At 35.6% G+C, this 13,564-nt stretch overlaps 1 protein-coding gene across 1 annotated transcript in view; it reads left to right on the top strand.

Annotated features, from left to right (window-relative positions):
• HCN1 (hyperpolarization activated cyclic nucleotide gated potassium channel 1) overlaps positions 1–13,564 on the top strand; it is a 330,541-nt gene that overhangs the window by 232,802 nt on the left and 84,175 nt on the right. The window contains exon 5 of the mRNA XM_015589832.1: positions 3,050–3,268. Coding sequence (XP_015445318.1) covers positions 3,050–3,268 — 219 coding nt within the window. The remainder of the gene's footprint in view (positions 1–3,049; positions 3,269–13,564) is intronic.

Here is a 13,564-nt window from a genome sequence, read left to right as displayed (position 1 = left end):
AGATTGGCTCATCTATGAGGAACTCTTCAGATATGAATGGGTAGATAGATGATTGATAGGTAGATAGATGATTGATAGATAGATGATAGATAGATATAGATATGCCAACCTAACCTCATTTTATAAGTAAATAACCATGAATTTCACTTTAAGAAAACTCTTCCAACCAAATAGGACTAGTTATTTTTCATCTTTCAACCAAATAAGACTAGTTATTTTTCATTTCTCAGCAGCAACATGCAGTTACAAAGTTTATAAGGTTGGGCTTTTAAACCTTATCATGTTCAATTTTTTAATCTTTAAATTGGATTTGGGAAAATTTTATTAAAACACGAACAAAAATATCCACATATATTTAACATATTTTTAAAATAACTTTAACATTTTCAGATAATGTAAGAGTTAATTTGGCAAAGGCAGGATTGACTTCACAGGTGTGTGGTGTGTGATCTTACAGTTGCAGAGCCCCACTTTCAGAAGGGCTCTGTGCTTGCTTTAATGCTTTGCTACTGCCATCTTGAAACTCTTAATAATTTTATTTTTGAATTTATGTTTTATAAGTGATGTCCACTGGGGCAATGGAGTATGAACATGAGCAGCAGAGCTGCAGGGTGGCAGCTGTGCATACACAGGTTCAGGCCTGCAGGCACAGGAGTCAGCACAGAAGCCAAGCAACTGTGGCAACCAAGGGAGATAGGAGTGGCTCACCCATGCCAGCAGGGACGGATAGGACCCATGGTGAGAGGCCAGCTGCTTCTCAGTCCCAGGAGCCCATCACTGCAGTATCTACACAAATATTAAATCTCTTGCCGAAGTTCCAAGACAGTGCCTGCAGAGCTCAGGCAATAAACTTTGTCAGTAAATTATTACAAAATAGAGAATACACAAGGACATTACAATAAAGCCTATCAGGGAGTTAGAATTCTTTATAGTTTACAATGTCTTTTGCTGCAACATTGAAAACAAATATACACCACCATAGGAATACAGATTATATTTAAAGATCATCACATTTGATGGAAAATAACACTATTTTCATATGAAGCTTTAAATGAGTGTATTTTTAACAAAGAAGACAATTTTTAAATTAAATTGTCCTCGTAATTGAAAATAAAGGAATAGATTACATAAACAGGCATTTTGAATTATATACAAATCATGAAACTACTTTTGTTTTATTGCATGACCTCAACAAGTTACAGGAAATACCAGAGGAAATATTAAAATGCCATTGCATACATTACATTTTGTATTAAATTCAATATAAAGGTGATACAAGGGATCTTTGTTACGATACTGTATCTTGACTTGGGAATGAATACATGGATCTATACACCAATAAAATTAGGTAAAGCTAAATACACACATAGATGAGTTTATGTAAATTAGTGAAATATGAATGAGATCAGTGTATTGTATCCATGTCAGTTTCCTGCTTATGACATTGTACTATGGTTTGTAAGGTGTAACCATTGGGGGAAACTGGGTGAAGGGTACATCTATTATTTCTTATAATTTGCATTTTAATCTACAATTATTTTAAAAGTTTAATTAAAAATTACATTCTCACATACATGAAACTGATTTGTATGAAGTTATATATTAACGAAAAATTTTTCTGTGAGAATCATAAGCTCTAGATGTTCTAAAATTTATATATTAAAATAAATTTATCCCAATTTATCAGAAATTTATCCCAGTGATGTTACAGCCTGTAAAGTATTCTTAATAGCTCCAGTAACAGTTGCATCAACATAAAGATCTTTCTTAAAACTGAAAAGTATCAAAAATTATTTGTAATCTTGCATTAGCCAAAAGAACCTGATGATTTTATCATTAGATTTTATCATTAGATTTTATCATTTAGATTTTATCATTAAAAATGAATTTGCTAATTGTGTAAATTTTGATGAGCTGAGAAAAAAATTTGCAGAAAATTAAGCCAGAAAAATTATATGATAAATCAAGATATCACAATAATATACTATTATTATTTACTGTATTATGTATAATTATGATTTTGAAATATTATTTTTTGGAATTTATACATTTGGTATTGTTACTCATCTATCACTATTATCCTATTAAGTTTTATAAGTAATAAAATCTTTTTAAAGGAAAAATGTTTAAGTATTATTATTTTTAACAACACTTTTTTTTCTAAGTTTTGATATAAAATGCCCCAAATTTTATTTTTCACTAGACCTTTAAATTATGTAAAGCTAGGGAGTTTGGTACAAATTAAACAAAAAAATTCTTTAAATCTTATTAAAGGGTAAATAAGATACATTGAACACCTTATTTTTGTATGATTGAGCTTAGAATAATGTTTTGAAATGACATCAGAAATTGCATCTAATAACTTATCTCAGAAGTCAGCTTATTTCTCCAGAGAATTTGCCAAGAAGTGATTTTGCTTATTTTATTTTACTTTAGTATTAAAAAAAAAAAAAGGTTCATTCATCATCAACTCTGACATTTGAATTCCAATATACATTACCCTGAAATAGGGCTTCAGAGAAGTCTTTCCATTTATCAAACCTGTATTTCAAAATGTGTTTATCTTTTTACTTCAGAAATATAAGATGAAGGACTATGCAAATATGTCAATTAGGATTTTAAAAATCTAAACATCATTGTTTTGATAAAAATGCCTATGCTTAGGCCCATCATCTTCACACTCATCTCAGCTTGCAAATGAATTACAAGAGAATGACCAGATTTCCAGGAAATTTTGAAATGAGCCCATCAGCATTCGTCCTTGGCATTTTTATGTGATACTCATACCATTGTCCGCAAAGTAATTTTCATTTTAAAAACAACAATCCTAAAACTGACTAGGAATGCATATGTTAACAGTAGACTAAGCAGGCTTTGAAAAACATCAAGTCATTTGATTAGCAATTAGGGAGAAGCACCTATGTAAATGCTCCATCACAAGGCTGTTCCTCCATACTCAGTGTTCTGTAATGCTTTTGTATACAGGTCATACTTACTTCATATTCTGCAATCTTAATGGCTCAATTTTTTTTTTCCTCTCCTGTTCCAGAATGATTCTTGGGGAAAGCAGTATTCATATGCACTCTTCAAAGCCATGAGCCACATGCTGTGTATCGGGTACGGAGCCCAGGCCCCGGTCAGCATGTCTGACCTCTGGATCACCATGCTGAGCATGATCGTCGGGGCTACCTGTTACGCCATGTTTGTGGGCCATGCCACAGCTTTAATCCAGTCTTTGGATTCCTCAAGGCGGCAATATCAAGAAAAGGTAATTTGTTTTATCTCTAATATCTTCAATCAGTTATTTTGTAAACTCAATTAATAGTGTTCAAGATAACTAAACTATCTCCCCTATCGAAAAGTTAATGAGATGAAATGTTTAAAGCCGGAAAACACAATCTGTTTTGATATTTTGAGGTTTCCTTAAGATGATCTTCATAGCTTTTATTTGTTTTCAATTTCTCTCTTGAATATTTTTTTTAAAACTCTGAATTTGCATTTGCAGGAAAAAATAGTTACATGTTTCAAAATGTATGAAGCTGATTTAAGGAATTATGATTCATGTTTTATCATATTTTCTCAGTTAAAATAATATAAAGCCTTCTTTAGTTAAAAAACGATATGAGATGATTAAATGGGGACAAGCAGCCATTGCTCATGTCCCTCTGTGCCTCTCCTCAGGTTATAATCATAATTTATATTACAATTCATATGCTTAGCTGAACATATGTTGCCCTTATATCTGGATAAATCGCCACACCCTCCAGTCTTAAAAATGCATATTAACAGCTGCTATTACGCATTCTCCTACACAATCTGTTAATTAAAATGATCGCTGCTCTAAACTTTTCTCAAAAAAGAGAATAAAAGTAGATATATGAAATGATTTATTCATTGAATTTTTTTCCATATACTGAAGGAATTTGGCCGAGACTAAACCTGGGACAGTAGGACAATACTTATATTCCTGACCATCGTCAGTAAATTTCTAACAGATAAATAAGAATATTTCATAACTGAAGGAATAATTTACTGTATGGGGGCTCTTCTGAACCTGACATAGTATATAGTATACACCTTGCCAAAGAGTATTTCTGAACGTAATGGTCATACAGTTTTAGAACACTTCTGGTGAGTGATAACAGCTTAGACTTATAATTACAAAACAGAGCCAAAAATCGTTTCAGTTACAAAATTTTTCAACACTGTAATCACACAATAGGAGAAAGTTACTTTATTTCCCTTGAAGGTAATTATACTGCCACCCACTCTTACAGTGAGCAAGTTGATATTTTATTACCGAAGTAATGAAAAGATGAACCATCAAATTGCTTTGAGGTTCATTTTAAAATAAAGCCTCCAGTTAAATTGTAAAGAACAAAGCCTATAGTAAGGGAGAAGAAAATTTACACAATGGTGACTTTGACTGAAAATTGTAACTCAAAGGAATTCGGACTAAATTTATGAGAATTTAAGATAAGACTATAACAAAGTATATGTTTCTCTTATAGTCTTTCCCTTTCAATTGAAATTGCTTTTTATAAAAAATGCTCTTTTTCTACCTTCTTTTTGCCTGTGTCATTGCTACCTATTTTCTTTAAAACAAAAAAACAAATCTCCAATTTCCAGGATTGTTATTTATTAGCATTGTATTGCATATTGAGTGAATTCACCATTTCTATGATTTTAGATCTACTGTATAAGCCAAGTTTAATTCGGAAAACTAATTCATCCAATGATGTAATTATAGACATTTATAAGTGAAGATGTTATGATGTTATTTAAGTCATGAAGTTCTTGATCTTACAAGTGCTTAATATTTAGAGTGAAATTTTGGGGTCATATTATAAGTTTAACTTGTTGAAGAACTGCTTATTTTGTAGTTAATATTTATCTTTAGATATATTGAAACTATCTGCCACAAATGCCTGAGAAATGAATATTGATATTAATTTCACTGTCATATACTCATTAGTAACATATTTTTGATGTCAAAGAATCTCTAATACATTTTTTCTTTATTATTTATTTTATTTTATTTTATTAGTTTCAACTATACATTACATTGGTTAGATATTTATATGGTTTATAAAATGATCCCCTTAATTGCTCTTTCTCTACTCTGGCTCTCTACCTAGCCATTACATTAACTGCATTCCCTATGCTGTGCTCCCCATCCCCACGACTATCTATCAACTACTAATTTATACTCCTTTAACCTTTCATAGTAGCCATTCAAAATGCACTGGCATTCAACCCACCTACTCTGGTACCAGAATTCACTCCCAGACATTACACTGTAATGTCCATCACTTATCACACTGTTTGGCTCAAATGACCATATTGGATGACTACTGAAAGTCATCCAACTCGTTATATAAGTTTGGAAGCTCAGATTAATTCTTCCTTCCTAGGGAAAATCTGTTTAATCTGGGCCTTCCAACCTTAAATAGTTCTGTCATTCCAAACAATAGCATTAGGTCTTCTAATTATGAATTCATTATCTACACAATATACTAATGTTGATAATCTTACAGGGCTATATCATCATCATCATCATCATCATCATCATTGCCATCATTATTTTCTCTTTTGACCTAAAAATATGTATGATGGTCTTCATACTGCAACATTGCAGATTATACTTTGACTTGAATCACAATGCATGCTGCTGATTTCATGAGCTATCATGTTTTATATTTTATTATATTTTAGAAAGCTTCATTTTCCCCTTTACCCAGATGTAAGTGGATTTATGGCGTGAAACGGGTGACATTTAAAATGTCCCTCTTTCGATGCTCTGCTCTGGATTACCAGCAAGCTGCATAGTTTCTGTAACTGGTATATTGATCAAGATCAACTTCAGAAATAACCAAAAACAATTGCATTTTTTTCTTTTAACTTTATTTAGTGAGAGTCATTTTTCTGAGCAAATTAAATCTCCGCCTGCGACCCCCCTCCCCACCTAGGGCTTTTGGGGACTGGCAGCCAGAAGCGAGAAAGGTAGGCTGGCTCCATATGCTCTCTTCTCTCTCCTGTCCTAAGCCTACCAGCAGATGCTCTTTATCATCAGGGTAAAATACAGAAAGAAGAAGGAAAAGGAAGGAAAGAAGCAGTTTTAATGTGCCTGCTAGATGTATTAAGTTGGGTGTCTGGCAGATAATTAAATCCAACACTTCCTTGGGGCCCTTTAGGTAAGCCCCTCTGAGTTTATCTCCTGCATTTCCCTATATGAGGCCTTGATAACTGCTTTCTGCTGAGGCTCCTTGCTCTGCCAGGGGGAACTTGGATAGGACCCATAATGTAATACTGGCCCCCTGGATGGCTCAGATCCAGTCCACAGAGAAGCACTCCTGCCCTCTCTCAGCCCATTTCTCAGCAATCCACCACCTCCTCCGCCAAAGCAATGAGGGGCCAGAATCTAGCCTCCAATTCCTTGTCAGGAGTTGGACCCCAGTGTCCACAGGCTATTTACGTGTTCTCACGTGGTATTCAGGGCCCAGGCCCATGTCTCCCAACTACGTGAACATATGTCAATGATCCCCAAGTGGTTTTCTTGAAACTCTCTTGAAACTTGACACAAGTCAAGTGTCAGAAGGTAGCCCTCCTACATCCCTATCTCAAAAGGGGTTGGGAAACGGACTCAGAGCAGAGCAATCACTCTCTCCAAAGAAACACTCTTCACTAATCCCATCACAAAAATTCTCACTCTACCTTTTGACTTCTATGGAACTTTGATGAGGCTGAGACCTCTCGCATCTTGATTCTTGGATCACTATTAACAAGTGTAAACCCATATATCAGAGACCCTCTTATTAGTCCTAATCTTGCAACCTTTTAGATCTTTCTTTATCTCAACTCTTCTCAAAGCCTCCTCTATAGACAATGCCAACAAGTCTTATATATACACATACGTGTATATATGACTTATTGTTGATATATACATATAATTGTTTCTTTGTCAAAAAAGTTTGGAAATTTTGATTGAAACAATATATTAAAGGTTTTTGTTGTTGTTGTTGTTGTTGTTTTTGTCATAGACCTGTGTGCCTCAAACATTTAACATGAAACTCCCATGTATTTTAAGTGATTAATGTGTACTTTGGGAAATACCTATCTAGACAAACTCTTCACAGTCACCATTCCCTTTTCTCTTTTCTTTAACTATTCTTGGGTAGCTACTATTTTCTAGCTCTATCTGTAGTTTATCTAATCTTCATAAAATGAAACTGCTTTTGTTCATCTTAAGTCTTTGTACCACTGCATCTTAGTTCTTACCCTTGGATACCCCTGGGAAATCTACTATTATTTCTAGACTTGTCACTCTCTTTCTTTTCAACTAATTATAATAATAGCAGCTTTTAGGTGTGTAATTTCCTAAGCAAGAATCTTAACACAATACACATTATGAATTTAGAGTAAGAGATTTTGAACTCACATTGGTGTACTTGATGTAGATGAAAGATCTTTAATGTGAAATCTGAATATGACCAAAGAATGACTTTAATTGTATCGGAAATTATCAAACTAAAATATCTTTATACACTGAATAGCTTCCTGAATCCAGGAAGCAAAGTGTATAAAACCGAAGCACGTGCAGGAATGATTTGTTTTAAAAGACTGTGCTTTCTAACGGTAGAACACAAGACAGTGAGCCAGTGTGCCAGTGCTACTCTGGGCTTTAAATTTTGCTTATGTTATATAAAACTTTTTGAATTACTTATTCTCAGTTTAATAACAAGAAATTAAAATGCTAAATTTATCCAATAGAACAAAATGATAAAATTTTGTCTTTCTCTGCAAGAGTTGATACGATTATCCATGAAAGTCCTCTTAGAATAAGTAGTCTCTGTACAAGTGACTTATATCTACTATGAAACCATATTGAATTATGCAATTTTATGTAACCATATCAAAAATGTTAATATTTTAAATCTAGTCAATTCAAGCAAATGTTTCTTCTTGGTTTAAATTAATCATAGATCCTTATTTTTTCCTTGTAAATGAAGGGTTATAATCACGTACATTGCTTATCCCATAGAAATCAGTTTTCGTTTTTAGTCTGTCTAATCTTCCAAATTTGTGTAAGGCATAACCAGAGACAAAAGGCTGGGCGCCAAGATCTGCTCTCATTTTCAATCCACTCAAATCCTATTTGCAATGAAGCACATTTCAGGTCATTTAAAATAAAGTGATTATGCTTAATGTGTATTTTTTTTTCTTGATTAAATGCCCTTTGAGAAGAATTTGGGTGGAGGAGGACTGGTGCCAAATCCACTTTTAAACTCTTCATTTTCAGCCAAATAATTATTGTTCTCTCAGCAAACCAAATTCCATGCCTTTCATCCTACCCCAATACGTACTTTTACCCCTTTCACTTACATAGGTTCTGCCATTCCCTTTGGAAAGCTGTGACATCTTCCCTGATCCTCCCAACCTATAGTAATTTGTTTATTGTGTATAGCCTCTCTGTTGAGGAGGAGTGCAAGCAACATGATAGGAAGATCTGTGTCTCTGCCAATGTGTATTTCAGCACCCCCATACATAATAATGTCAATACTGTGATGCTGAGGATACAACAATACTCAGATAGGACAGTGAGAATTAAGAATGTTTACAGATGCTCAGCCTTTATTATAACATACATAGGAATAAGAGGTCATAATTTGAACTTTTCTGGATGCTGGCACTTGAGTATACATGAAGCATGAAGCATCTTTTAAAAAATATGTATCACCACCCTTGCTCAGGCAGAGGAGAGAGTGTAACTAAAGAAACCTCTCTATTGTGACTTATATGATGAGCATGTCCAGTAGCAGTTGCTGAAGGCTAATGTGATGGACCCCAAAGAGGACCCCATCTATGATGAACCTGAGCGCCTGGCCTCAGTCACTCTCTGGGACCTCTGTGATCTGCCTCAAGAGCCCAAGGATAGGTTGTGGTGCCAGGTTCGGGTGAAGAAAGAGGGCTATGAGCTCCCCGACAACCCTGCCACTGTTGACTATGTTGTGCCACCCTCTCAGACCACAAAGCCCATCCCAACTGCCAATCCCCAGGGCCTGGCCTTCCCTAAACCTGGTGCTGCAACTGACAGTGGCTCATACAGCCAGGTCCAAAGAGCAGGGCCTCAGGAAGCTAGGACTATGCGCTTTCCAGAGCAAGGACTGATAGGGCTGCGGTCAAGTCAGAGGGCTCCACATTGAGAAGTAGGGCAAGGCTGGGGTAGCTGATAGAAGAACCATGGGGAAGTAGCACTGGGGATCAAAGAAACCTGTTAGAAGAAACAGAGGGGGCTGGAAGGGCCTGTGTGAGAGTAGGTGACCAGATGGATCAGGGGAGTCAAGGGAAGTATGATCAATCCCTAGTCCTAGAAGTGGAACAGATGCCAGTGGCTCAGGAATGGGACCTGGGGAGGCCAGGTCATCCCTCAAGTCATCCTCCCAAAAGGAACTGACAGCTGCTGGACCAGATTTGTGGAAAGGGTGCTCAGTCAGAGTAGATACGGTTGGAGGGGTCTGCATGGAGGCTATAGGGAGAGACTAGACTGTGCCTGGATTCTTTCCCCTGCATTGTTCTTTGCTAGAGATTTATTTTTAAGTTTTATTCTCTTTAAAGTCAGTTTGGGTTTAAAAAATAATTTTAAAAATTTTAAGATAAATATTTTTATTATGTTGTTTATTTACTTGTATGTAAATATTATAAAGATGTTGCTTCGGGTATTATAATAAGTGATGGCATGTGTATATATGTATATAACTTAAACACAGATCACTTTTTAGAAACTGAATTTTCAATATACTTTCCCTTCTGGAATTCTGAGATTGATTTTCCTGTAAGTAAAAGGTATATTATCAAAGTGTCTTTCATCAGGGTTAAAGTGATTTCTTAGTTACTGGGTTGACCAGGAATATGTTCTGCTTTAGGACATGATGCAGCCCCCTGTCTCAGAAAGATGGATGGGAGATTTTGTCACTACTGTCATTTAATTCTGAGTCTTCAATAACAGCAACAACAAAAAATCTTTATGACCAGAGCAATGGCAGATCAAAAAGGAAAAATCTGGAGCGATGGCGCATGTTTTAGAAATCTTACTATTATTCAGTTTAAAAGAAAAAATAAAATAAACAACAACAACAACAACAAAAACAGTTACATCTTGTTTTACAGCCTATCTTTATTATATCAAGAAATATTGTCAGTGGAGCTGCTAATTTGGTTTATTGATTTTGTAAGCTATAATAGCATTTGTCTTCAGAGAGCAAAGAGGCTTTGATGTTATGTTGATCTCGATCTTGGAAAATCATATCGACCCACTGCTTAAATGAAAAATAGCTTGATCCAGCCCGGTGGGAGAGCTGGAGCAGGCGCCCTGTGGCTACATAGCTCTACATCCATGTGCATTCAGTAAAATGTTTCACTTACTTTTCTTCATTATTCGTAAAGCCTTTTTTTCTTCCTTTACGAATGAGAAAGTCATGAGCACAACTCCCACATGGTTCCTTAATTAGTCAGAAAGTTTTCCAATTCCGCAAAACCATATACTTTTTCTTCCTTGGAGCTTAATTTAATGCACTCTGTTATGTCAAAGTGTTAGTACTGCCAAATGTTCTCAGGCCAGGGAGATCCTAAGACAGCGAGTATCTGAGAATTTCTCCTAGGAAAACAGCGGCGCGGGAGCTTCTGAGATAGTTTCATGTGGCCACTTGGGCTGCTAATATATCAGGATCCTGGCAGAATGATAATCCTTTACATTCTCAGCTGGGAAATTGTTTTTTTACATTAAGGAAGTACTCTTATAAAGATAGGTGCAGGTAAAAGGAGGGGGTTTGATGCTGTTAATTTAACTAAGAAGAAAAATAGCATTTTGCTAACTGTAAATATCTTATACCACTGATTTTCAGCCTTGATATTTTAATACATCCCACTGGGAGATATGGTATCCCCTTTCATTCAGTGATACTGTCTGTATCAGTGCTCTCTGTTGTATGTTGAAATTTCCTGCATCTTTATTGTAGGTATTCGCGGTTTCAGGAATGTACAAAGTGGTGAAGATTTGTCCTCGCCAGTCCTTCATTTAGGACATTAAAGTTTACATTTATCATTTTACAGCACATCTGACAGCTTCTTGTAATGACTCTAGAGTTGTTTTTTTCTACTATTTTACTTATTGATTAATATACATTTAATTTTTTAGAAGTGTTTGAATTTTCATTTGAATATATTCTCTGAAGTTCTTTTTCAAGCATTTTTGCTGTATTGTAATTATGCCCTTATGTCATAAGACATAAGTACACTATTAAGCTCATTCACAGGGCAGAAGCTGGTCATCAGGGATCCACTAGTCTGACCAGAATCCACAAGAATCACTGTATGTAACTTGCATTTGCTTAGTCAGATCACTGGGATCTATTTGAAATGGGCCTTGAAGAACACAGAAGAAACCAGCAGGCAGAGATAGTCACCGTGGGAGAAATGTCTCAGAAAAGAGCTCTAATTTTGAAAAGATTCCTGACAGGAACAAATGTGCAAATGCTTGAAAGTGGGTATATGTGGGAAATATTGAATTTCCCAGTTTGAACAAAGCAAAATCTTACTGTGGAATAAAACTAAGTTATGGTCAGTCCACCTAAGAGTAGTTTTAAATGCTGAAGTGATGAGATTGTATATTAGGAAAATGATATTCCTTGCAAAAATTTAGCAATGGGATGTAATAATTAAAGCTGCCTTTTAGGAAAATAAATCACAACAGTATAAGATGTGATATACTCCTAACCTAGATTGTAAGGTTCCAAGATCAAATAGATCACTTCATAAATGCTTACAAGTGGAATCATTAACTCAAGACATATTAAACAGGAACAAGAACTTCAGCCTTTTAAGCAGATAAGGACATTCTGGCTAATAAAACCACTGGAAATGATATTCTTTTATAAGAAAGAAAGATCCAAATAGTCTTAGGGGATGAGATGTCATTCAGTTGAGTCTCAATCCATTTGTATCTATTTAATGCATATTTATTGAATGCTTACTATGTGTCAAGCTGGGTATTGGATGCTGTATATGCAAACTGAGCAGATAGACATGGTACTTGGCCTCATCCAGCCTCTTATATTACAATGGGTGTAGGGACATGAGGAAAGGGTATCACACCCAGTAATAAAATTCATAGGAAACAATAAATTATGATAAAAAAAATTGTAAGTGCTATGAAGGGAAATGTAAAGTCTTAATAGGAGATTTTAAGGCTTTGACTTAATTTATATGGGATGCATTGGAGGTGGAGCATAAGAAAAATGACATTTGAGACCTAAAGAATGAGTAGAAGATAATGAAATGAGCAACATGGAGGAAGCTCTGAGGTGGGGAAATGCTTCCCAAGATTTAAACAGACAAAAGGAAAGTGTGACTAGAGCAGAGGGAAAAGTGAAATGGCTCTGGATGAGACTGGAGAGATTGACATGGGTCATATTAGATGGGGCCTTGTAGGCTTAGTTAACCATGTTGTATTTTAGCCTAAGTGCTATGAGAGTCGAATAAGAACTTGAAATGGGGAAGTGGCATAATTAGATTTGCATTTTTTTGAAGAGTGTTCATCAGTAATGTGTATAATAGATTTAAAAGACAGAAAGAAATGGCCTAGTGTTCTTAGGCATTAGGAAGATGGGCTAGTGCTACCTTGCAAAGATCCAAGTAGGATTTTTATTTTAGCAGATGGAAATATTGAACAGGCCATTCCAGATTGAATAAATACTACTTTAGGACAATTGCTGAGCTGCTGTAAGAAGGACATCAGACAATTTGCTTACTTAAAGAACTATATAATTTCACAAACAAACTTCTTGAGAGTCCAGGTGAGTGGATGCTCATCCAGATGGTCATTTTCAGAACAGTTGCTTCCAAGTTGTTCCTCTACTATCCTCCAGGATACTGCTTCTAAATGTTAACATCCATCATTGTCACCTAGAGAGTTTGTTCTGACAGATTTGTGGGCCACACTTTCAGAGTTTCTGATTCATTAGGTCTGGGGTGGATCCTGAAAATTTGCATTTCCAAGATCTCAGGTACTTCTACTGCCAGTCTAGAGACCACCTTTTGAGAACCACTGCCCTAGAGTATTGTTCTTGTCTGTCTTCTAGCTCATAACTAGAGGTAAGGAACATGGAGAGACATCCACATCAATTCTACTCACATTCCATTGATGAGAACTTAGTCAATGTTACTACTCAAGGAGGCTGGGAAATTTAGTCTAGCTGGGCAGCTCTAAGACCAGTTAATAACTCTATACATATGGAAGAGGCAGAGAACAGATTTAGGTGGGAAGCTGGAGGCCTCTGCCATAGATACTAGAGCAAAAGTGAGGAGGCAGGAAAATACTTGGGATTTTCGTGGATACTATACACTTTGGATGGGTCATGGAGTACTTGCAAAGAGTAGTAGATATAGTACCTAAAGGCATTTGTATTTGATTTGGTAAGCAATGGAGAGCCATTGAGGCTTTCAATTATGGTCTGACTCTACAAGACGGTAGATGTTAGAGAACAGGTAGATCTATAGAGCAAGAGGT

Source organism: Pteropus alecto, unplaced genomic scaffold (genome assembly GCF_000325575.1).
Source record: "Pteropus alecto unplaced genomic scaffold, ASM32557v1 scaffold73, whole genome shotgun sequence".
NCBI lineage: Eukaryota > Metazoa > Chordata > Mammalia > Chiroptera > Pteropodidae > Pteropus > Pteropus alecto.
This window is presented reverse-complemented; position numbering and strand designations above follow the sequence as displayed.